The sequence below is a fragment of the Vanacampus margaritifer genome, chromosome 2 (genome assembly GCF_051991255.1).
Source record: "Vanacampus margaritifer isolate UIUO_Vmar chromosome 2, RoL_Vmar_1.0, whole genome shotgun sequence".
NCBI lineage: Eukaryota > Metazoa > Chordata > Actinopteri > Syngnathiformes > Syngnathidae > Vanacampus > Vanacampus margaritifer.
The window spans coordinates 11,480,421-11,506,540 of record NC_135433.1 but is presented as its reverse complement, the minus strand read 5'-3'; the positions used below and the strand labels follow the sequence as shown (position 1 = coordinate 11,506,540).

The following is a 26,120-nucleotide window of genomic DNA, read 5'->3' as shown; positions in this document are numbered from 1 at the left end:
TACATAGTTGATGTGTAATGTAAAAAAAATAACACTGTAGACTAGTGTTAATTTTATCCGCCATTTTTAAATGTAGTCTCAGGTTTAGTCCAGGTCCAATCCCGCTTGTTAGTTTTTAATCATAGTTAGTCAACCGCATCCCATTTTTATTTAGTCCATTTTTAGTCAACTATAAATCTAACATTATAGTCTTTATTTTAGTCCAAGGAAAACATAATTGTATTCGTCTAGTTTTAGTCAACAAAAACTGTTAATGTTTTAGTCTAGTCTTAGTCAGGACAATCATTTAAACCCTGTATTTTTTCGGTCAGCAGATTATGTTTAATATTTCAAATCTAAAACCATTTTACATAAAATTTTCTCAATTTTATTTATTTTTTTTAATGAAAAACAACTTGACACTAGGGGTGGGAACCTCCGGGTACCTCACGACACGATACGATTTGCGATGAAAGGCTCACGATATGACGATACCGCGATTATCGATATATTGGTCAGGTAATAAATCCACAATAAAACTACTCAAGACATAATTCAATGAGAAAATAGTTTCTTTTTGTACCATCACTGAAACAAAATATTAAAGCGGGTGTCTTCTTCACAGTGAGTACTTTAGTGTATTTAAACAAATGCAAATGTCTTCGTAAAAGAGACCACTTTCTGTCAACAAATTTGTGTCTTTCTTAAACACTATTGTCATGCAACATGTCAGTCAGTTACATAGTGAATTGTTTCATTTTATAAACTGTGACGATTTTTTTGTGAAACATTGCCATAGTAAAATAAAATTACTTAAATATTAAGCCCAATTAAATCAATATTAATATTCCTCAGAAATTGTGTGCTTCAAAAAGTCGAACCATAAAATTTGTTTTAAAATGTTGCGCAGGCAAAACTGAGTCAGTTGCTGGACAGATAATAAATGTCCGACACTAGTAAAAGTAAGCTCATGGGTCTTCTTCGCCTGAAGACTTCCATACATTTCCCCGCCACTCTTATGAGGCGCTCCCCCTAGAGGCCTGCCAAGTAATTGCTCAATAAGTCATGAACAATGGAGCCGTTATAGTGACTGTATATTAACTACAAATATTGCGTTACTTGCGTAAGCGCGTCGATAATCAAAGTATCACAATATCGTTACACAATTACAGTATATCAACAAGTGGCTACTATGGCTCCATGCTATGAGATAGTAAATTAGCCAGCATGAGTTAGCGGTTGGATTAACATTATTGTTGAAATGTTATAGCTGTTGGATGGATGTTACGTTAATTTATAACTATATAATTTACTTCTTTTTAACCTCTCATCGTGAATCCACCTCCTGTCTGGCCCATGTCTGTGCATGTAGCTGCAATTTTGAAAGGGGGTGTGTCACAGTGACAGATTAGCAGAGACGAGATTTTACAAAATCATATCATTTTCGTCTCGTTCATGAACTAAAATGTCCATAGATTTTAGTCCAGTTGGTATTAAGTGAAGTGCATGTTCAATAGTTGTTGAAAATGCATAATTGTTTAGTCACAGTTATTGTTTATTAATGAGGGCTTTAGTCTAGACTGGTGAAAAATGTATTGCCAAAATTATTTTTGTTTAGTTTCCGTTGACGAAATTAACACTACTGTAGACCCAGCTAAAAACTATGGAACCTTGAACATGAGCAAACCGAGATTATTGTTGTTGTTGTTGTTCTCACCCTGGGTGCGTGTTCGCGGCCCTGCTGCGCTTTGCCAGCACTGACCAGCCTTTCCCACAGTTTGGGAGGAACGCTGGTTATGTGGCAGGAGCATGTGATGGCTGACGAGTGGAGAGGAGCCAAGTAGGGAGTGGGCATAGAAGGCCAACCGGAAGTCTGGAGGTCAATCACAACCAGCTCCTCTTCTAGTAAGACCACCAGTGCGGCTGGGTCATCAAACTCTAGAGAGAGAAGAAGCCGTTCAACAAGGCGCATTCTGAATGCTCAGTCAAAGTAGGTGAATACAACACTTGGTCGTCCTCTGACCTTTCCCTTGCTCAACATTGTGGACTGTAAAGAAGTCAATGACCCGGGAGGTGAAGTCCAGGGTGACGTGGTCTTTGTCCTGCTGAATGGTCAGACAGTGCCGGTCGCCATAGCTGGCTCGAGGCATCCCTCCACTGTACAACAACACTGGTGATCTACAGAGGTGTGTGATTAGTATTCATTTGGCAACTCAAAGAATGCAATTCCGTTCGTGAGAATTGTTCTCTATCGTTTACAGTACAGTACGTCCATCATGATATCAGGGATGTGATTTGACCAAAGTGAAATTATCTGAAAATTTAGCCGGGGGTCTGGGGGCCGCCGGCACCCAGATAGGTCCAGGGGGACAAGGGGGGCGAAGCCCCCCGGAGCTCATGGGTTTTCCGTGTTTTTAAGTACTTTCAATGCACTCACATGACAAAGAAATAGACAAAACAACAGCATAAATTTTCAATGTATATTGAACTATCCCATATAAAATGGCAGTTTTAGTCAACTCAAAATCAGTCACATTCAAAAACATTGGACTGCCTTTGCTTTTAAAAACTATCACTGAGAATATCATCATATCTAACTAATGTGATTACTAAGTTAACACATAAATAATGTTGAAGAGTTCAAATTTCATGAACAAATAATTGTATCATGACCAAATGAAAAGTAACTCATATTAGAGCATACCACAAATGTCTTTGTTATAGCAGAAGATGTTATCTGTCGGAGTCATGTGCATATACAATGAACTACTACTACTACAAAAAAAAAAAAAAAAAAAAAAAAAAAAAAAAATCTGAATTTTTTTTGGGGGGGGAAGATAAAAAAAAAAAAGCGGAATTCCGCGAATTAGCGGAAAAATCACATCCCTGTGATATGCTCAAAACTCACCCGGTCGTAGTTGTCCTCCATAGGATTTTGTTAATAGCTTTGCAGGGAAAAGGACCTGAAAAGATCATCAGGAAGAAAAAAAGGAAAACATCACCGATGACAATTTATTGAGAAAACATTGAAACACAGCATACAAAGTTCAAATAAGTCATTTATATTTTGCTCATGTACTATTTGTATTGCTTTTGTTCTTTTTAATCCAAAAATGAACAAGTTAAGAAAGCAAATGTTTTCACCTTTCTTGTTAATCAAACTCAAGACAGATGACGCATAAATACGTGTGTGAAACGAGCCCTGCCAGAACCATATGTCACCGTGCTTTATTCATCCCAATACAGTCAAATGGAAGCACATTGCCCATTAAGCTGACTGTGCACTTTACACATGCCTCAAACGTAAATTTCCAGCTGCTAAACACAGATACATGTGAGCATTTCTCACCATATGGGATGGTAGAGGACACCGGCTGCTGATTGTTGCCGTCGCCGTCGGCAACAGCCCACACAGAGTAGCCGCCATCACTATGAGAGCTGACAAATAAGTTTCCCGAACATTCCCACACCAGGCTCTCCAGCTGCTGTAGAGGGAAATGTATGGCATGGTTTAATTTTTCTACACATTTATTGCACTTAGTCAGTTAAGCAACTTCCATAATGTGATATGGTTTTGTACAATTCTGGGAATACTACTGCAAACGGGAAAAAAATACATTCATAAATTAACAACGCCGAGCACTTGCTGAGTTTGCTTTGGTACCTGCTTGCCAAGGAAGAGCTGCTCTATTTGACGGCTGCTCACATCCCACAGGACCACCAGGCCTCGGCTGTAGCCAATTAGAAACTTCCCTGCTTGCCGAGGATGCTCCTGAAGAGATTCCACAGGCCCTAATGATTTCCCACATCTGTAGTCTTCTGGCAGGCTGGAAACATTAACAGCAACATACCGTTATCTGTCACTTTTAGTTGTACAAATGAAATCTTTACAGGTCAAAACAAATGGACTGACAATTAACGTTATCTTAAGATTAAAGCTCCTATGATGCATAGTAACAGCCCATGATACATTACGGGCTCCTACCAGTGAACAGAGACCATTATATATTATAAATATGAAATTAGGGATGCACGATAATATCGGTGGCCAATAATTATCAGCAATTATCGACCAATTTGATGTCAAACGGATAATAAAGAAATCTGCCGATAATTATCGGCAATTATCGACCAATTTCATGTCAAACAGATAATAAAGAAATCTGCCGATAATTATCAACAATTATCAACCCATTTGACATCACACAGATAGACCAGATAATGCAGAAGTCCGCCGATAATAATAGACATGCCCCGTTGGTCCATCTGTTGTGGTGGTGGCTCAAATTGTGCCCGACTCCTCAACCCCTCCCATCTCCTATGGTAGTGTCGCATATTTGTGACGTCATAATGCACGCAACCTCGTGTTGACAGAAGATGCATCATGGCAGCCAATGTGGGCTTTCTTTTCTGTCTTCCCAAAATGTTACCCTCGCCGTTTTTTTTGTTGCATTTTTTTAAACATGATTTTTTTTGTTTTGGCAAACTCAAAATGGATTACTAGTTTTCTTTGAAGCAGAGATATAAATGAAATGCTGCTTCATGGTTCTTTACACAATGTTTCAATGTATTTGTACACGTTAGGTCTTGAAAGTATATTTGTATTCAAGCTAATTTTGCAAACAATTATCGGCTTACTTATCGGTTATCGACATCGGCACTTTTTAAATTATTGGTATCGGTTGAAAATAGCATTATCGTGCATCCCTAAATGTAATTTTTAATAACATTTCTGTACTGCTTATCCTCACCGGTTAGACGAAGCCACTCTGACGCACACATGAAATACTTTACCCACAATTATGAATGTTCTATCTACTACAGAGGTGGGCATCGAGGGCCGCAGTCCTGCAGGTTTTGCGTGTTGCCCTTCTCCAACACAGCTGATATATGATCAGCTCATCAGCAAGCTCTGCATAAGCCTGATAACGATCCTGTTGATTGGAATCAGCTTGTGTTGGAAGTGAGAAACCTACAAAACCTGCAGGACTCCGGCCCTCGAGGACCGAGATTGCCCACCTCTGATCTACTATGTCTGCCTATTTGAATTTATGCTAATTTGCACAGCTATGTACTTGTACAACAAATGACACGTTTTCTAGCAAAACAAAAGTACAACTTTAAAACATAAATTGAATGCACATGATGGCTATTGCGTGAATGCTCTAGTTGAGGTTGCTCCGCCAACAACACCAGTGATGTCGATAATAAGCAGGATCTGAGCTGCTGGACCTCGCCAACAAAACATTCCTCTGAGGCAACGGAGGAATGTTCAACAAGACACACCCGCGAGATGTTGGAGGATTCCCTCAGCATAGGACGAGGAAGAGAGTGGGAGGAAACGGTGGTTGGCGTGTGGAGGAGGACGGAGCACTTAAATCAAAACTATTTGGGAAGAGACATGAAAACATTGTAGTTCTGAGCTATTGCTGAACACAATCGTGGCAAAAAGAAACAAAAGCCTGCATGCCGCTCTCTTTATCTATCTCAGTCTCCATACACACACACAGACATCCAGTCGCTTTAAACAAGGAAGATCCTCTCCGGAAGCAAAGAGGCAGAAACTTCCCTAACACAAAATTCCATTGTCTTTATAAGTATTTTTAGGGAATCCAGCATCCTGCTAGAGGGACTCAGGGATGAGCCTGTGTGTGTGTGTGTGTGTGTGTGTGTCTACGTGTTGTATATTCAGCTGAAACACTTCCCCAACCGGAACATTACGTGTTGGCAGCTGGTACAAAGCCTCACTGTGTACAACCTCCCATCCTTTACACACACACACACACACACACATCCTTATCAGGGTCCTCATTAGGCCTCTGTCCTGCCCACTTCCTTCTACAAGGCCGCCTTAATGAGGGTTAGCTGGACCAGTCAGACCGTACGGAAGCACTGCAACATCACCAGTGCAGCAACAAAAGCCGACCCAATAAAAATAAACATTGCTACTTTCACATGCAAGAAAAAATATATAAGATAAGATCCACTGATTGTCACACCCATCTAAGTGGGGCGAAATTTGTTCTCCGCATTTGACCCATCCCCTGAGGGAGCGGTGAGCAGCAGCAGCGCCGCGCTCGGGAATCATGTGGTGATCTAACCTCCCAATCCCAAACCCTTAATGCTGAGTGTCAAGCAGAGCGGCAATCTGTCCCATTTTTATAGTCTTTGGTATAACCCGGCCGGGAATCGAACCCACGACCTCCCAGTCTCAGGGCGGACACTCTAACCATTCGCCCACTGAGCTGTTAATATATATTAATACTTTTGTTGCATTGACTGAAACAACCAAACTATTTGCATAAAGGAGCCCAAAGCTCGGCCCACGGGCCATTTGCAGCCTATTGCTTCAATTTTTGGGGCCTACGGACAATTTTTGAAAACATTTTTGTAAAGGGACAGTATCATACACCAAGCTGACATATACATGTACTTTTTTTTTTTTTTTTTTACTCCCGAAACTGCTGGCTTGATATGAAATGTAGCTTAACAAGCGAGTGAGAAAATGCCAGTGTTTTGTGTGTGAATTTGGGAGGCGAGGTTACTGAAGGGGCACATCTAGTGGGATCCAGGACCACTAGATACTGTAAGTTCCTGATAAATCGGGTTTGTTTGTATGAATGTGTTTTGTCATAATTTGTGATATACCTCTGTACTTAGTCGTAAAAGTTGTTAAGGTGACGTCCACACAAAAAACGTCTTCACACAAGTCTGTTTTTGTTTGCGAAATATCAATTAAGCAGCAAAATCCAACCGTTTTTATCCATTTTAGGGGGCGGCCATTTTGACACTTGCTGTGGACTGAAAATGACATCACATTGCTAATGGCACAGGTAAAGACCAATCACAGTTCATCTCTCACCCGAGTTTAAGCTGAGCCATGATTGGTCGTCACCTGAGCCCTAATGCTGCATTCGAGGAAAGTGGGAAGTTGGACTTTTCCGACTTCAAACCAGGAAGTGTCCATCCATTTTCTGGAGTATCGCAGCTGGCTTCAGGCAGTGGGCTGGGTACACCCTGAACTGGTTGCCAGCCAATCGCAGACCAGAAAGTTTGTAAGATAAATACATCAATGAAGCAAAATTGCGAGAAAGCAAGTTTGCTGGAGGTCAAAATAAAAAACTATTTATCACTATCCACCTCTTAGGTTGTTTACTTTTGCCTCGAACGCTTTCAGGTTGGAACTGGAAAAAGCTAACAGTGATAAATCCAACTTCCGACCTTCCTCGAAAGCAGCATTAGGCACTGTGTTGTCATTCTCAGAAAAATGATAAAAGATTTTTTTTTTTTTTTTAAAATGGGTGAATTTTGCTGCTGAATTCATATTCCACAAATGCAATATTAATCAGAACACCGTGTTCAGACTAGTGGCGCTGCATAGAACATACTATTGTGAAGAACATTTTGGGGTAGACTTCCTCTTTAAAAGGAAAGAACTACGATACTGAAGCAAATGCAATTCAGTCACGCACACAGCTTTGGATAAACTGCATTCTTGCACATACAGAAAACAAAAACCAGACCATTTCATCAACTTTTAAGATACCTGTTCTGCTTAGAGTTGTGAATGCTACCAATTTAAAACTACGTAATCACACCAGGAGTGGACTTCCATTTCACAATCTGTCATTCATTTCAGCTTGACTATCAATGAAGTCACATTTGCAACAGACTCACCTCTGTGTGACTCGATCCTGGAGCAATGTCTGGCCGTCTTTCAGTGACAGACTGGGCAAATCCAGGAAGTAGACGCCACCTCCCTCTGTTCCAATGCAGAGAAGGTCACATGACCTCAGCAGGAGGAGGACAGTCACTCGTGTGGTACTGGAGGTAAAAGGGGGAGGTGAGATGAGTATACAACCACCGACATCACAAAGTACGTCACTCTTCAGGAGGAATAGGATGGGATTTAACTGCTTCTGGTCTTTTTTCCTTCTCGTTGACAAAGCGTGTCAGCATCCTAATGATTATCATGGATGCTGCGCCATGAAAATGCTAAGGGAGACAAAACGCTCCAACGGTAGAAACAAAGCAAATACAAAACGCTCATTACCTGCAGCTCTCAATGCCTGGTCTTCCTGGAAGGCTGTAGCTGCCCACTTCCTGTAGAATGACCACGCCCTCTCTCTTAACCCCTCCCACCTGCCTGGGGACTGTCGCAGTCAGCTCCCACAAGTGAATGGTATTGTCATCCAGAAGTGACAACAGGCGGCCCTGTGACAGACATGACAGCACAAATTATTACAGCCTTATCAATATTAATTAGCATGACACAAACAAGACTGGCTTTGTGCTTACCTGTCCTGGCAGGAAGTGAACTTGTATGACAGCAGTAGTGTCATTGTGTAGTCCTGTGAACTCCACACCAGGTGCCCCATAGCTGAGCACATTGTTAAGATGATACACACAAAATTTTGTTTGGAGAAAAAAAAACCCATACATTTCTTATTGCATATCTGTCCACTATCACTGCTGCGATTGTGAGGGCCCCACAGTTAAAAAAAAAAGGGGTAATTGTGAGCTGTAAAGCCGATGAAACGTGCCATTTAAATGTAATAGTAGAGAGAGGTCATGGGAGCGCCAAAGAAAGCTCACAGCAATTTCCAACACCAGCAGACGCAAATGTCTAAAATAACACCACTGTGCGTATGTAATCAAGAGCAATTTTCGTCGGGTAAATTAAGCACAACTGGAGAAAAAAATTATTTAAAAACAGTGATGCCATGTAAACAACCAATGTGAATTCACAGCTAAAAGCTTCACATAAGCATTTGGGACTGATCTGAATGACTTGTGAATTAAGCATGTGAATTGGAAAAAAACAAAAATCTGAGCAAAAACCTGAGGCATTGGGTTATCTCTGCTTTTTAATTTTCTAGACAATTCAGACATGATCTATCAGTATATTTGAAAAACATTTCTTACTACATATAAGTGGTTTTATCAGGTGACGCATCCATCAATCCATTTTCAATACCGCTTATCTTCATCAGGACCGCAGGTGAGCTTGAGCTCATCCCAGCGGAATTTGAGCGTCAGGCGGGACATACACTGGACTGGTTGCCAGCAAATGCAAGCGAGACATTTGGTAAAATGATATGGTGCATACTGTATACACGTTTTCAATACTGGATGAGGGGCTTGGTCACTAATTGAAGGATCTCAGTCAGTCATTCTCATTAATGTAGGTTTTTAGAACACTACTTGGTTGTATTTGTCCAACGTGGCCCCACCAGCTCCACAAATGTCACTTCTGGTCTGCAGCGAGTTGTGATGAACACGTCACAAGGTGGTACTGTAAGGAGCCACAGCGCTGACAATAAGATTTGGTATCGGGGGGGAAAAAAAAATTGTCATTGTGGAAAAAGTGAAACAAGTATTGGCATTGTAAAAGGTTGTATTGAAAACAAAAATACAGACATTAAAAAACACTATTTCCTTCAAGCTATTTTTTTTGTATTATGATGTCTTTTTCAATGCCAATCTGCAGATTTTTTTTTTTTCGATTGTCACAGGTTTTCAGTTTCAACGCTCTGGTTTTCAATTTCAACTTATTGGCAGTGTTTTAACGTGGGGGGCGGGGTTTTGGTTGGGGGCGGGGCTTTGAGCGTGAGAACGCTTTCCAGCTTTTCAGGAGAGGAGAGAGGGGAGCGCGCCCTTTGTTGGCTAAAGGCAATACTCATGGATACAAGTTCACCAGGAACTCCTAAACCGCCTGCAAATCTGTGTTTTTTCTACATATAACCTTGTGGCGTCAGTGTTAATGTTTCTGTAATAAACCAGTTAGCATGTTAGCTAAATTAGTATGACATGATGCATAAAGTAATTTCAAACATGGTGGTTTTAACGCCACAAGTAACATATACAACCGCATATAACCTTGTGGCTTACAGGCGGTTTAGGAGTTCCTAATGAACCTGTATCCATGAGTATTGCCTTTAGCCAACAGAGGGCGCTCTCCTCTCTTGAAAAGCTGGAAGGCGTTCTCGCACTCAAAGCCCCACCCCCAACCGCAACCCCAACCCCGCCCCCCACGTTAAAACACTGCCAATAAGTTGAAACTGAAAACCAAACAGTTTAAACTGAAAATCTGTGACACCCGGGGAAAAAAGAGAGAGTGAAAACCGAATCTGAAAACAAAATGGAAATTGAAAAACACATAATACAAAAAAATATGCTTAGAGAAAAAAAAAAACACTCAATACAACTTTTTACAATGCCAATACTTGTTTGAATGTCAATGCAGCTTTTCCCACAAATACTTTTTTTTTCCAATACCAAATCTTATTGTTAGTGTTGTGGCTCCATAGTACTGGTAACGGTAAAGATAGTGTAGCTACTGACAGCAGCTCATGGGACAACACGTCTATTCAAGAAATTTGAAAAAAAATGGAGGTACTTTCGTGACAATTTGATATAAATAATATAATAAAAAGACAATTGGATCTTGCTGAACCAAAACATATTGTCATAAATCAAATTTCCTGAGAACATGGTCCTCATTCTTACATACATCAAAATTGAATCTCTTGATTTCCACTTTTGCTGAAGGACTAATGGCTGTGTTATAAAAGCACTCGCGCATATTTTTACTTATTGTCACTCTCTTTTAGTCATTGTAGTAATATGCATCTCATATAGCTGAAGGTACAGGGAGGGGGTGGGGGAGAGACTCACATTAGTCCAATTCAAACAGGACAGGTAACACACACTTGCATGTCAAAAGAAAGGAGCCTCGAAATTTCACAAGAAACAAAAGCATTGTTTCTGCTTCGATTAAAAGATAGACCAGAGGTCACCAACTTGGTGTCTGCGGGAAATAAATACCCCACCCCAAAACCCCCACGCCCAAGGAGTGACATGGCAACATTCGTAACCGGCAAGCCTGTTCTAAAAGTAGCTCACTGGTGAAGGTACGTTTTCCTAGCAATGTTGTACATGTATAATTTGATCAGTGTTTCACTTAGTATAATTGATTATTTGTAACGTAATTATAAGGTAATTTGAACAAATGTGTTATTTGGGCCATTTTTCTGTCAAGCGTGTGACACAATTCTGTCTGAGTCACACAGGTGACGCCGTACATTTGCCTCAGTATCTCTGAGAAGGGAAGTGAAAAAGCTAACCTACTTATATATGCTGACAGCTAAACTAAGAAAGATTAAATATCCTATCACTTAGAAGGTCTCACTTATTGCTTATGCTTGAAACCTGGAAAATGGCCCATTTCAGTAGGAATAGCCCTTTGTATTAACCAGTAAGCAAGAAGTAGCTGTCAGTTTCTAAAAGGTTGGTGACCCCCGAGACAGACACAGACACCCGTCCTGGTGGGCAGCACTTCTAAAAGGAAGCAGGCCATCGGTGTCAAATGAATGTCACAGAGCACGAGTGTTTAAGGCAATCGTCAAATAAAGAGACACACACGCACGCACACAGCTGAGGGGCGATGACCACAAGCGGTTCGCATACAATATCACACTCTCCAGATGCTTCCTGGCATTAGAGATGATGTCATAGATGGAGTCTCATTTACCATAACGGCATTGTGTATGTGTTTCAGTCAACTTCCCTCCCCAAAAGATGACTTGTGCATTGGCCATACTAAAAGTCATCAATTGTACTGGAAGATAAATTCAATGTGTAACATGCATGCATAATAAATTGCTCTCGATGGTATGTATTCATTGTTCAAATTCATGTAAATCAACGCACTGACACGAGAAATTTTTCTCCACAAAGAATAGCAAAGAGTGAGCAAATAGCCAATAGCATTGTAGAAATGAGAAACTAACATTCCAGTGAATGAGGCTTCCAGTGCGAAGGAAATAATCATCTTAATCTGACTGAAAATAAGATTTCCGCATGATATCGGCCTGCGTTGATGGCCCCTTGGTTTTGCGCTACAGCACGCTAACGAGGCACAAAAAAAATAACAACAAAAAACACCATTGTTCCTTTTTAATAGGTGATTTACACTTGCTTACCCCATCAAAATAACACTACTGATTAATGTCCCAAAAATGCCATATAAAACGGTACTTAATACAACTTGTGCACATGAAAGGAGCCGCCGCAAACTAACAGGAAGCTTTGCCAAGAACATCAGAGACTTCAAAACAAAAGACGAGCGCGCACAAATGAAGCTCAATCGTATGTGACAAGTTGGAAAGAACAGCATGGCGCTAATTAGAAACAATCCTCGCAGGGGACAAAACGACTATGAAAACGTAAGCCACAATGTAAATTCTAGCTTCTGTGCACAAGAAAATATTACAAAAATAAAACCGACAAGAATGGGAGATGTCTCTTGTTCATCGTGCCTAACCTGTTGAATGGCACAATGTGTTCATTGATAGGGCTCTTTGCTTGCCCCCAAATGTTAACAATGCTAGTCTACAGTAACTCACAGTCATTGAATCTCTCTCTCTCTCTCTCTCTCTCTCCCTGACATACACATACATAAACACACTTGGCCAGTGATGCAGAAAGAGTGTTAGCAAGGATAAAGCGATTTCACGGTCTGAATAGAGACAAACAGAAGGCATTGTCCTCCACACACACACACACAAATAAGATATGGATGTCAGGAAGGAAGGATGACAGGATTTTTTGTAAAAAGATGGCAACACATTCATACGACACTCAGTTGCAAAAAGGTCAGAGTTCAAAGCGTGTTTAAATTCATAGCTGAACTGGAAAACATTGACTTGCTTCCTGACAGCAACCCAAACTTTAGAGAGGTTTGCTGAATGACGGTCTCCACTAAAAACAAGCCAAACAACTCCACCCACCCACTAGAGACACAATCCTCATCTAATTTGCATCCTTTGCTTCAACTGGGATTTCTTGTGTCCCACTTTCCAACCGATATACTTGGCTTTGAAATCAAGAAGAAAAGCCTCGAGAGTTGTGCAATATGGCATCAATCTTTTGCTATGCCCCAGAAAATGCGGCGTCATCATCAACCAGTTATTAACACGCACACAAAACCTAAAAGCTCAGCCTTTTAACTCATTTACTGCCATTGACGTCAAAAATTCCTTTGAACTATTTCTATTAGTTTAAAAAAAAAATCCACTTTTGTTAACAAGAGTATGAAAACCTAAAAAAAAAAAAATTGTACATTTGGAACAGATATAAAAAATTTGTGATTAATCGTGAGTTAACTAGTGAAGTAATGCGATTAATTATGAAAAAAATTAGATGGCCTGCGCCCCTCATTTTTAATCATATTTTTTTTAAAGTATTTTTATTTCATTTTTAATAATCTTTTCTTTTTAAAAGAGAAAAAGAAAATATAAAAAATTAGGGGCGTCAGGCGATTAGATTTTGTAATCATAATGAATCCCATGACTTCAATAGTTAACTCACGATTAATCACAAATTTTATATCTGTTCTAAATGTGCAATAAAAAAAAATTCTAGGTTTTCATACTCTTGTTAACAAACGTTGGGAAAAAAATGTTAAACTAATAGAAATAGTTCAAATCTAGAGCTGTCAATGGCAGTGAATGAGCTAAAGACACCTCACCCGAATCCCTCTGGACTTTTAAATGGTAATACAGTTAACGATCAATCTCAACAACCTTTCTGTTGGACTTTGCACATGACAAAAAATGAGGACTCGTGCGTGTGTGTATTCGTCATCATGTGTGCAGATGAAAGAGAGGAAGTCGGAAGCAAACTAAAGAGCTTCTTAAAAGGCCTAATCACCATCATATCAATGTGGAGCCAAATTGACTTTTTTTTTTTTAACCCCAAATTCCCTCCCTAATCTTTATGTAAAAAACATTATATCTGTGTCAAATCCAAGCCCTATTGTGTGCGTGTTATTTAAACATGGAAAACATGGAACCTGTTCAGATCCTTTTATCTAAACCAAATCTCATCGGATCAGATTGCTTCTATAAAATTTAATTGCTAAAATGTTGCGTTTGATCCAGTTCCAAAATTATGTTGGGAAACATTTCAGGACCACAGCTATTCACTCCTTCGAGATCTGGACTCTCTCAGTGATCTTGCTGATTAACATGTCAGTATGAAGAGTAGTGTTTGCATTAGTTTCAAATAAATACAAGTTAAGACATTTGGAAATGATAGCAATCTTGATTTACCTAACACACAGTGTCCCAACCTTTTCGGACTTCGGTTTAATCAATTACCTTCAATTCATTGTGTCGGGTAGAATGTACTGCACGGCTGAAACTCAGAGGGCACACACACACACACATGAAAGCAATGTTCTGTGTGTGAGTCTGTGTGTAAATATTAGCTCATCCTCAGGATGTTAGTCACTGATACTAGAAGTGTGCGGTCACAAAGTTTTGGTGTTTTAGCACATAGAGAACAAGGTACAGTACAGTCAAACTTTTGCTACACGTCAGCCACATATTCTCAGGGTAAGCCAAAAACGCTTTGTCTGATGTGCTGAGATGCAGATTTTTTGTTTTAAAGTCCTCTGGTCTGAGCACTTCATCCCAGGCAACTGCACTGGTTGTCTTGGAAACCAATTCAAAAGCTCCCTTTATTAAGAAGAGACTGAGCAACAAAGCTCTTACTCACGATCCAAACGCACACACACACACACGCACGCACGCACAAGGAGGGTTAACCCAGGGCACACATTCCACGACAGGAGTCCACGACATTAGCCGCCGCCCCTACACATTATTTCTCTCGCTACGTCTCTCTTGACATATACACGCTTATAGAAGAAGAAAAAGCTTCACACGCGTTGTCTCACTCTCTTCTCCAAACCCCACAGTGTGGTTGAAGCAGAAACTGTGGGCCGTAATAGGACTCTGCCTTCGTAAACACACGGAGTACGAGGGACGTGAAATACTCAAGAGTACGCATGAGAAGATGAGTGAAGGAATGGCACGTTTACAACCACGTAAATATTGTAATGTTTTACTCGGGCCTTTTCCCAGGTGGGCGCCTCACACATCTGGCAATACTGTACAGTGCGAGATGAGTGTGTACTGTAGAAACAAGTATGCTAGCATGGCTCTCCAGGTCAAGTCCATGTCAAAGAGTCTGAGGTTATTAGGGAATGTAAACGCATACAGTATATCCAAAATAAATATGGCAGACAATAAAAATGTAGATACTCAGGGATGTTATTTGACCAAAGTGAAATTACCTGAAAATTTAGCCGGGGGTCTGGGGGCCGCTGGCACCCAGCTAAGTCCAGGGGGGGACAAGGGGGGCGTAGCCCCCCGGAGCTCATGGGTTTTCCGTGTTTTTAAGTACTTTCAATGCACTCACATGACAAAGAAATAGACAAAACAACAGCATAAATTTTCAATGTATATTCAGGGATGTGATTTGACCAAAGTGAAATTATCTGAAAATTTAGCCGGGGGTCTGGGGGCCGCTGGCACCCAGCTAGGTCCAGGGGAGTGCCCTGGTGGGGGGACAAAGGGGGGGCTTCTGTTATAGCAGAAGATGTTATCTGTCGGAGTCATGTGCATACACAACGAACTACTAAAAAATAAAAAATAAAAAAAATAAAAAAAAAAATAGATTTTTTTTTTTTGGGGGGGGGGGATAAAAAAAGCGGAATTCCGCGAATTAGCGGAAAAATCACATCCCTGTATATTGAACTATCCCATATAAAATGGCAGTTTTAGTCAACTCAAAATCAGTCACATTCAAAAACATTGGACTGCCTTTGCTTTTAAAAACTATCACTGAGAATATCATCATATCTAACTAATGTGATTACTAAGTTAACACATAAATAATGTTGAAGAGTTCAAATTTCATGAACAAATAATTGTATCATGACCAAATGAAAAGTAACTCATATTAGAGCATACCACAAATGTCTTTGTTATAGCAGAAGATGTTATCTGTCGGAGTCATGTGCATACACAATGAACTACTAAAAAAAAAAAAAAAAATTAAAAAAAAAATTTTGGGGGGGGGAGATAAAAAACCGGAATTCCGCGAATTAGCGGAAAAATCACATCCCTGAGATACTGTATAGACAGCCAGGTTAAGGGGTGTGTGATCCAGCCAAAAGCCCACATGATGTACTTGGTTGTTTTGCTACAATGACCCGAGTGGGTGTGAGTTCTTTGTCATATTTTTATTTGACAGGGTTGGTTAAGTGTGTGGTATTACATCAAGTTGCTGCAAAGTCTACTGTGCTGATTTAAGACTCGGCAATGTCAGGCATGTACCGTTTCATCTGACATGTCCTCTAACACTACATCTCAAAGATGCACTTCAGATGGGGTTCATTAGAGGACAAAGTTGCTCAAGTGGAACCTACAGTCATAAAAATGTGCATATAATGCCAGATCAGTGTATATCACTAAATGCAAGTTAAAAGAATTAAAGCATCAACTCTGTGCATGCATTTTGCCTTTTCCTCTTGGCTTGTGGGTATTTGTATTTCAACAAGGGTGTTGACTTGAGAGAATACTTAAGTAGGAACTTTCATTCAAAACAGCAAGACTCACCAAGAAAGTGTTTTATTGCCTCAACGTGTTATTATTAGCAGTAAGCTTTTTAAACGTGTGACAAGAATGAAAAGTGGACTGTGTGAGGGTTATATGTGACAAGATATTACACGTCCATCATTAAAATTAAAATGTTTTTGTTTTATTATATTTTACTAAAAGCTTAACTGTTTAAGTTTACATAGTGATTGAAATTTTCAAACAGCTAAAAATATGCCCGTTTTAATTTGGGAAGGGTCATTCCTATTTCCATTATTGTTTTACACATATTGTTTAAAGTCTGGACAAAATGGAGCAAGACCAGCATCCCAGAAACTATTGAGTATCAGTAATGGATGGGATAATCGATTCTAAAAAGATTAGTTGGTGACAGTCCTAAATGAAACCGTTAAGCGGTACAGTCAATAAATCCTATCTAGGCAGTGTACCACCTTCACCGCCTCTGTCGTTACTTTCCCAACAAGGACTCATTTATGGCATCAAAATGTGCAAAAACCAACCCGGGGTCCACCTTTGGCCATAATATGGCAAGGTACTTGTCAACCATTTAAAACTAAAAACAAACATTTGAGGTAATGGTGGTGGACAAAACGTGCTAGCGTAGTCGCCGGTTCAAAACAGTTTTTAGCTAAGTTAATGTGAGGCTTTGCAAAGTGCTTTGGGCACCATATGATGTAGACATAGCACTACACAAGTGTACTCCATTTACCATTCTGTACCTCATTTACCATTCAATTTGATAATCGGATGTCTCCATTTCGTTTAAGTACCATTCAATTCCTGGAAGTCTACTATAATAGATCAAACCAAACAAGAGATTTTTGAGGTATCTTTTGACATTTAAATTGACTAATCCAAGATAAACGTAGTGTCTTCAAATATGTTGAATTCTTCAGTATTGAAAAAATATATATATATATATTTTTTTTTTTATAAAATGCCATCGGGATCTGCAGGTGGGATCATGGCAACGATTGACCTGATCTGCGCGTGTCAGCCCATTGCATTCAAATGACTCATTTTCAAGTTTTCCAAATTCCCCGCGGGTGCACATTTCCTCGACTTTGTATGCTCTGCAGTCTGCGCTGACTTTCCAGAAATTCCAGCAGCAGCTGGGACTCTTCAAGAATGAGGAAGACGCGTCTGAGTTTTGCTGTATCAGTCCTTTCGGGAGAGTGGTGAAGTTATTTTTCCTCCCATTTGACGCTCTCGGCGAGCTCTTCTATACAGACGCTATTTATCTCTGCATCTCTCCAATCCGCCATTTTTCATTCCATCACTCTCCCTTCTGTCTCTCTCCAATTGCCTGGTACCACCAGCCTGTCTTGCTCATTCCCCCTCCTCTCTTGGACTCTAAAAGCTGCATTTCAAAGAGCTGATTCTCCTGTCTAATGCACGCGCGCACAAACACAGCATCCCACACAATGATAAATGAGAGCATATTGGACAAACAACCGTATAGCTGCTATGCACAGACATTGGCGTGTTGATGAATCCTGTTATTCGCTGCACCTCACACACGCTTGCAAAAATAAATATGCAAGACCAACAAGAACCACGAAGAAGAAACTATGCAACACAAACACTTCAACAGAACTGTGCTTTTTTTTTTTTTTTTAGTGAATAGACTATTAAAATTCCACATTTTGAAAACAAAACGAGCAAAGAAGAACATGATAGACAGAAAATTGTAGACAAATCACCACAAAACCACGGAAGTAATGGTGCCAGTTCGCCACCACACAAAGATCAACACATCAGTTATGTCAAAAGGAAGGAATTTGGTAGGGCGCTAGAATCCTCTTGGCCGCAAGCAAAGTATTGCATTTATGGGATTCTCAAATACCAAGAGTGAAATTTCATATGTGCCGATTATGTTGTGTTTGTTTTCCTTTGTGATCCGATATTAATGGTTCGAGCCGCTGGTTTAGTCAGCAAACGCTACAAAAGTAAGATCCCACTGGTGTCCATCCTAGCAAGTGGTTCTCAGCTTTTGTCACACTGGGATGCAAAATTCCCTAACTGTTGCAAAGTTGCAACACATTTTCAGGGAAGTTAAGAATAAAGAAACTATACTTTTAAAAAGAAAATAGACAACCTATGCTGTACATTTTTTAACATAAATACACCGATTACATGTTCAACGTACAATTCAGAGCACATTAGGAAACAGAGTGTGAAAAGAACAAAAATCCCTTATCAATTCAGCACTGATCTTTTCTTTTTCAGAAAAAAAAGAAGCCAAACCCGAAGTTTGCTTTCTCCTTAGAGAATGAAAGCTGAAGACAAATGCAATGGTTTGATCTATGAAACACCAACGGCATTTCTTCTTGCTCTGACGCCATCTGAAGATCCCAGGAGAAAACTGTTTAAATGCCGCTGGGAATTGTAGTGGCACTACATTTGTTTTCTTTTGTGCTGCAGTGATACTCACATTCAAGGCACACCACTTCAAATAGGTTTGACACACTGCCAAAACCATACCACTAAGTCTTGCACTGTCATGCCCCTCATCTAATTTGCTGATGATCGAATAGGGTCCATCTATCTAGCGTATCTATCAGTAAGTACTGCTTAAACCTTTTCCAGCTTTATACAAGTTGTTTGTTTTGGGTTTTTTTTTTTTTTAAATAAAGTGCTAAACTAAACTCTCTTGGCATGACATCAAGAGAGCAGGGATGTGATTTGACCAAAGTGAAATTATCTGAAAATTTAGCCGGGGGTCTGGGGGCCGCTGGCACCCAGCTAGGTCCAGGGCAGGTCCAAGCCCCCCGGAGCTCATGGGTTTTCCGTGTTCTTAAGTACTTTCAATGCACTCACATGACAAAGAAATAGACAAAACAACAGCATAAATTTTCAATGTATATTGAACTATCCCATATAAAATGGCAGTTTTAGTCAACTCAAAATCAGTCACATTCAAAAACATTGGACTGCCTTTGCTTTTAAAAACTATCACTGAGAATATCATCATATCTAACTAATGTGATTACTAAGTTAACACATAAATAATGTTGAAGAGTTCAGATTTCATGAACAAATAATTGTATCATGACCAAATGAAAAGTAACTCATATTAGAGCATACCACAAATGTCTTTGTTATAGCAGAAGATGTTATCTGTCGAAGTCATGCGCATACACAATGAACTACTAAAAAAAAAAAATAATAATAATAATAAATCTTTTTTGGGGGGGGGGGAGATAAAAAAAAAAAGCGGAATTCCGCGAATTAGCGGAAAAATCACATCCCTGAGAGAGGTATTCACGTCAGACGTCCCATAAATCTTGCTGAAATGCACGTTTGTCGTTTTGTAAAGAGGAAAGGTCCAAAATTCATCCAGATCATTGTGCATGTATGATCTGTGACTACAGGAAACATTTGCTTAAGGTTATCATTGCCAGTTATTTTGCATGTTATTTTTTTTATAAAATAGGAAAACAAAATTGTTAGTGTGGTATTAGTTTAAGCAGGCGGCTTATTCTGGTCATTTAGATGCAGATCATCAGACTACATTTTATGACAAAGTTTATACGGAAATGCAAGAAATTCCACAGGGCTCATACTTTGTCCTGCCACTATTTCTAATATGTTTCATGTAGGAACTTGGTATGCTCCTGTACCGTACGAAAACAAACAAACAAAAATCTGAATACGTGTTAGGCATAAACCGATTATCGGCCGGGCCTTTGCATCAGCAGCAATATTTAGAATTTTGATGAATATCAGCATCGGCCTTTTTAAAAAAAATTGATAGCCGATAATAAATCAATTTAAAGCTGCTAACTTCAGGGAACTATTTACTTACATTTTCAGATGACTTTTATAAGAGCTACTGCTGACCCTGGGAATTCTCTACCTTCTGTTTTTGTTTCAAATTAAAAACTGAGATAAGAGAAAATTTTACATTTCAGATCTTTTGAAATTTTGCAAAACTTTACTCACTAAACAATTGGAAGTTTTTGTTGAACGGACGACATGCTGATGCCCAGAGAGCTCCCTAAACATTTTGTTCAAATTTTAAAACAAATATATCTATTGTCAAAGTCAAAGATTAAAAAAAAGAAAGAAAGAAAAAAAGAACATGTTGCAAAGTTATTCAATAAACATACGCTTAAAAACAATTTCAACAAAGTAAAAAAAAAATTGTTAGTCTTTTTTTTTTTATGCCAATATTTTCCCTCTTTAGAGGAAGTGAATATCGGCTCCAAATATCAGTTATCAGTTATATGAAAAAAACATATTCTCTCTCTAATACATGTACTGTTACATGCCCATTAATAATGTTTCTGACATGTCTATATGTCTGACCTGGAATGCATGTTAAATATTTTACTGTATAAGGGATCTTTGGTTTACAATGGAGTTCCATTCCAACGACAGCAACACAGGCCAAATGTTCTCAATAGTTATAACACATAGTCTATCACTAAGCTTCATTAACACAGTAGTAAAGTTATAATTACAGTAATTATTAGCATTAAAAAAAAACATGTAAGCCATGAATGAAATCAAATATAGTAGTCACTAAATAATATGCATTCTTCCGTCACATCACAGCATATCATATTCTTCTTACAACAATTTATTGCGCACTGTAAACCGAAGAGCCACTTTTGGGCCCCAACCCATCCCGACTGAGAATCCCACATCTTTAACACTTATTTAGAAAGAGAAATGTGTGATTGTGGTGCATGATGCAGTAAAAGAAAGAAACAAATCCACATAATACAATTTACATATTGTTTTTGTCTGTCATGTCTGCCCAACCACATCACATATCTTCAAACAAATCAATAGCTCTATTACCATCAACTTTAAAAATGTCTTACATATTTGCTACCCAGAAGTCGGAAGAAAGTCATTTTTAGAAAACACCTGTACAAATCCCAAATGAGACAAAATGACCAGTTTAGAGATAAACTATGATAAAAAAAAAATGTAAACAATTAATTTCAAAGATTAATTATCGTTCATAGTTCACTTAGTGTAATGAGTACTGTGTGCGGACCCTTTCAGGAGCGAGAGAGTGCAAGCAAGAGCGACTAAGAGAGTAAGTGCTTGCAAAGTGAAGCTACAGTACGTGCATGTGTGTGATCCATTATATGTAAATAAAGATGGATCCATGTAGAAAACAATAACCAGAGTCTTTGTCTATTTATTCCTGCAAAGTGAAAATTGGAGACTTTGCTCTAAAGTCCTGGAGCCTCATATATATATCAAAGAGTGCGTAGAACGGGTTCTAAATTTGTTTGTAGAACTGAATTGTAGTGTGGGCATAGGTTTAAAAGAAATCCTTAATTACACTTATGTACACAAGTGTGGGTGTTAAAAAAAAAAAAAAATCTATTCGGCAATATATCGCAATATTACAGCGCACAATTCTCGTATCGATTCAATATGCAGCCTAATTGATTTTTTAAAATAATTTTTTGATGGAAATAATCTTAAACAGAGGTAGGATTTGCACTTAAAGCATGGAAAAATGTTATATTAATGGAACATTAAACCTTCTAACTTGATTTCAATGCTGTTCAAACATGAAACAGATTGCAACCTGTAGCACATTTTCATACAAATCTTTCAGTGTACAAGTTTACTGATGAGTATTTTCCAAATTTGAGTTTATTCAATTTTTTTTTTATCGCAATAATTGATTCATATCGAATCGAATCGTGACCTATGAATCGTGATACAGATCGAATCGTAAAGTACTAGGCATACAACACAAGTAATGTGAGTTGATCAATCCCATCTGTTCTATAACAAACACTCGAGCACTTCTAGCCTCATTTGCATTGAGAAAGGCCTCCTATTGACTATATAGAGTAGCAGCTTTTAGAAATCTGAAATCATGGCAAAGAGGTGGGGTGGGAAAGAATCTCCAAGACCAACTGGAAACAAATAATAAGCACTGGGTGCAACAATTATTGCAGGTGTAAGCAATAAAATGACGTGAGACAATGAAAAGTTGCCAATTCCTACCTCACACACGAACTGCTTGGATGCATCAAGTCAACCTTGAGAAAGGATACACTTTGATGGCTCCTGCCTTTGTGCCAATAGCCATGAGTTGCAGCTCGGGATCATAGGCCAACGCGCTGGGCTGATGTGGGAATCCATGCTCCACCGTCTTGTGAAAGTGACACAGACAGAAGACGACAATGAAGGCACAAATTTATGAGCATCTTTCCCCAAATGGTGAGCAAACAACACATTTGACAGCAGAGGTGGATGACCAACCAGCAACTGTTTCCCACATGGCAACCGAGCCACACACAGCCTCATTCTACAGTTAATGAGAGGCCTAAATTCATTTCATTTAAGGAAAGACATTGTCTAAGACACACCCTGTCATGTCTGCGTGTGTTTATACGGGCCAGACTGAGGCGTCTAAAAGGGAGGATACCCTTAATAAAGTTGGGGGAGAATTCACAAAAATGGCCGCATTGCTTTACGGGCCATCCTCAGCAGACTTTGTTTAATTAGATCCGATTCAAAGTCGGTCCTCGCGGCCCCAGACGCAGGAGCTGGGAAAGCATTTAGCTGTACGAACAAGAAACAACATCTTGTAGAAAAGTTCTACTTTGACATCAAGAGTGAGGGCTTTCTCACTGACCAAGCGTTGGAATCGGGAGAGGACTTACTGTATTTCATTTAAGGAGGGAAGTAAAACATTGGAAGTGTTTAAGGGTCTGAGACGCACAAACTCCCGTTGAGAGACCACCTCTGTGTCAGTTGTGGCAGCTGGCGTCCGACCTTAAAAAGTATGTGTGAGCGTGTTTGTTTTCACAGTGCAACCAGCACTTTATGAACCAAGAACATGACAAACAATTTAACGAGACATAAGTAGGAACACCATAAGACCTCGGAATTTCAAACGATTCCGAGTGCAGTGATATGCTTGGTCAAATATTTGCTTTGAACAATGTGTACGTTGGAAATAGCACCATATTGTTGCGACATGAGCTACCTCTGACTTCTGAACTGCAAAAGCGGTGTAATACAGTACATCAGCTGCGCAACAAATTTAAAAAATAACTGAGGAGAATTTTAACTACGGATGGACATCACTAATCGCTAACTTTAATGATAAAATGGGTACAAATAATGGATTTTTTTTGGGGGGGGGGGGTAAATCGTCTGAACTCCTAACAGCTGTGGTGTCCAAACTATGGCGCAGGGGCCATTTGTGGCCTCCCATCCATTTTAAGTATCGCTGTCCAAAAAGTGGTGGGGAATGGGGATGTGAGTAATATGAAATAACTTGTTTAACTTTGAACACAGCATTGCTTCGCATACTCTATTCTTCTTCACTTGTTTGTATTTGCAAGGAATCTTGGTCTTTGTAGATCAGGGATGACTTGTATGCGCAACGTCGTCCAACTCGCTCCCCGGGCCACGTTTGAATACCGGTATTTCTCCACGGCGTTTTCACCTACTTTTCTGTCTCTACGGCGACAATGCCACAGTTTGTGTCTATACACACATATATACGTGTATATACGTCCGTGCTTCTAGCATGCAAACCAGCAGAAATTTCTCAAGCAGATGCGAACAAATGTGATGACTACTTTATTCAGTGGGTTGAGTGGCATTAATTTTTATTTTTATTGAATGTAGAAAGCTAAAAGCGGAAATAACATCTATTTGCATAATGACGTTGTCGGTGCGTCACGTTTATGATTAGAGCTCTAACTATGTCCACCACGGTTCACCAGGTTATCCCGAATATTTCAGTAACTGGAATTCTGACTTTAACCCGAATATTGACTGCATGTAAATGTAGTTACTAGCAATCCTCAAGTATGGTCAGTTTACTACAGATTGCTTTTGTTCCGAATGTGGAAAAGGGATTCAGCTACTGCTCAATGGAGAGGCAGATCTATTCTAGTGAGATACAGGACACTAAAACCTATGAAACATCCTTAACTATTTGCCCTATCATTTTTAACTGAAAGCCTTAACGGAGAAGTCTTTCATAACAACTACTTATAATAACAATGAATAATTGCTTGCTTGAATTGAATGGTTTTATAAATAATAATAAAATGTGCTAACCGCTCAGTTACTGTGCTGCCGAAAAGAACCAGCTTTAGAAAAACTTTAACTTGCAGTACATAACTTGGTGAATACCGGGGAACCTCAAAAGTCAAACGCCACCAAGGTCATGAAACTGGCCAAACCTGAAGTGGTCACGTTTTTGTTATTTTTGCCACACTTCCGATATCCAAAAGGAGGACCAGTTTCAACAGTAGGTGATAAGTGAAGAACAACGCAATAAGGAGAATACACACCAAAGATTATGTGAGGCAAGCAGAGTTCAGTGGTGTCTCAGTTAATGATGATGATGTCATGATGATGTCATGTACAGTCAGTAGCCAAATGGATGAGCATGCATAGGCATAGCATGACGACGGTGAGGGTGAAGAGACGGGGAAGTAATATTTATCCACCATCCGGCTTGCTGCTACACCATCATACATACATATTATCATCAAATGTAGTCTTTTTATGTAATGTTTTAAACTACATTAATTGTTAAGATATTTTTATACTTGTGTGACAGTTAAGCTTTTGGCTCAACAGGTAAGTTTCATGACGTTTTCATTTTTCTTATTGATCCTACAGTCCAAAAAAATACATCTTAAAATTGCCAATCGCATTTAGTGTCACACCATTACAGTACGTGTAAGTCCAATAACCAATGTAACCGTCGTGGCTAACTTCGGCTTGTTTACTGTGATAAAGTACCTTATTATTGCTACTATTGTTGAAGAGGGATATGTGCAGACTACTGCAGTTTCATAATCAGATGCAATTATGAATGGCCATGTTGTAGAATCACGCTTGCACGTTAGTGAGGGGCGTGGCTTTGGTCAGACACTAACGGGGTCTGGTTTAGTTAAGTAAGACTACATTTTGTTTTAACAATGCCGACCCTTTAACTCATTCACTGCCATTGACGGCTATAAACATCAAAAATTCATTTGAACTGTTTCTATTAGTTTAACATTTTTTTCCCCCCACTTTTGTTAACAAGAGTATGAAAACCTAGGGAAAAAAATTGATTGGACATTTAGAACAGATATAAAATGTGTGATTAATCGTGAGTTAACTCGTGAATTCATGCGATTAATTACAATTAAAAATGTTAATCGCCTGACTAGATGATTGTTAAAAATTAGGGGCGTCACGCGATTAAATTTTTTTAGCGTAATTAATCGCATGACTTCAATAGTTAACTCATGATTAATATTTTTTTTTACATCTGTTCTAAATGTACATAAAAAAATTATAGTTTTTCAAACTCTTGTTAACAAAAGTAGAAAAAAAAATTTTAACTTAAAGAAATAGTTCAAATGTTTTTTTTACATCTATAACCGTCAATGGCAGTAAATGAGTTAAACTGGAGAAAGCCAGAGAAAAAAAAAACTCTTAAACTGATCTCAACACTAACCAAGAAGTCTGGCTGAGACTATGAAGCTGTAAAATGAGACAGCACATTATACATATGTATTATTGTGATTAGTTACTAAGGGTTTTTCCTGGCTCAAAATGAGGCAGAGGTGGTATCACCCTGACTATGATGTGTGACTACCGATACCAGGTATCAGTATTGGTGCCAATACCAGTCTTATTTTAAGGTAAGTACTCGCGGTGGTGACCTAT

At 39.2% G+C, this 26,120-nt stretch overlaps 1 protein-coding gene across 1 annotated transcript in view; it reads right to left on the bottom strand.

Annotated features, from left to right (window-relative positions):
* llgl1 (LLGL scribble cell polarity complex component 1) overlaps window positions 1-26,120 on the bottom strand; it is a 39,197-nt gene that overhangs the window by 11,557 nt on the left and 1,520 nt on the right. Inside the window, exons 2-10 of the mRNA XM_077559661.1 lie at window positions 22,484-22,581; window positions 8,278-8,359; window positions 8,033-8,193; window positions 7,657-7,803; window positions 3,644-3,806; window positions 3,329-3,464; window positions 2,888-2,942; window positions 2,003-2,157; window positions 1,697-1,917 (exon numbers count right to left, since the gene is read on the bottom strand). Coding sequence (XP_077415787.1) covers window positions 1,697-1,917; window positions 2,003-2,157; window positions 2,888-2,942; window positions 3,329-3,464; window positions 3,644-3,806; window positions 7,657-7,803; window positions 8,033-8,193; window positions 8,278-8,359; window positions 22,484-22,581 — 1,218 coding nt within the window. The remainder of the gene's footprint in view (window positions 1-1,696; window positions 1,918-2,002; window positions 2,158-2,887; window positions 2,943-3,328; window positions 3,465-3,643; window positions 3,807-7,656; window positions 7,804-8,032; window positions 8,194-8,277; window positions 8,360-22,483; window positions 22,582-26,120) is intronic.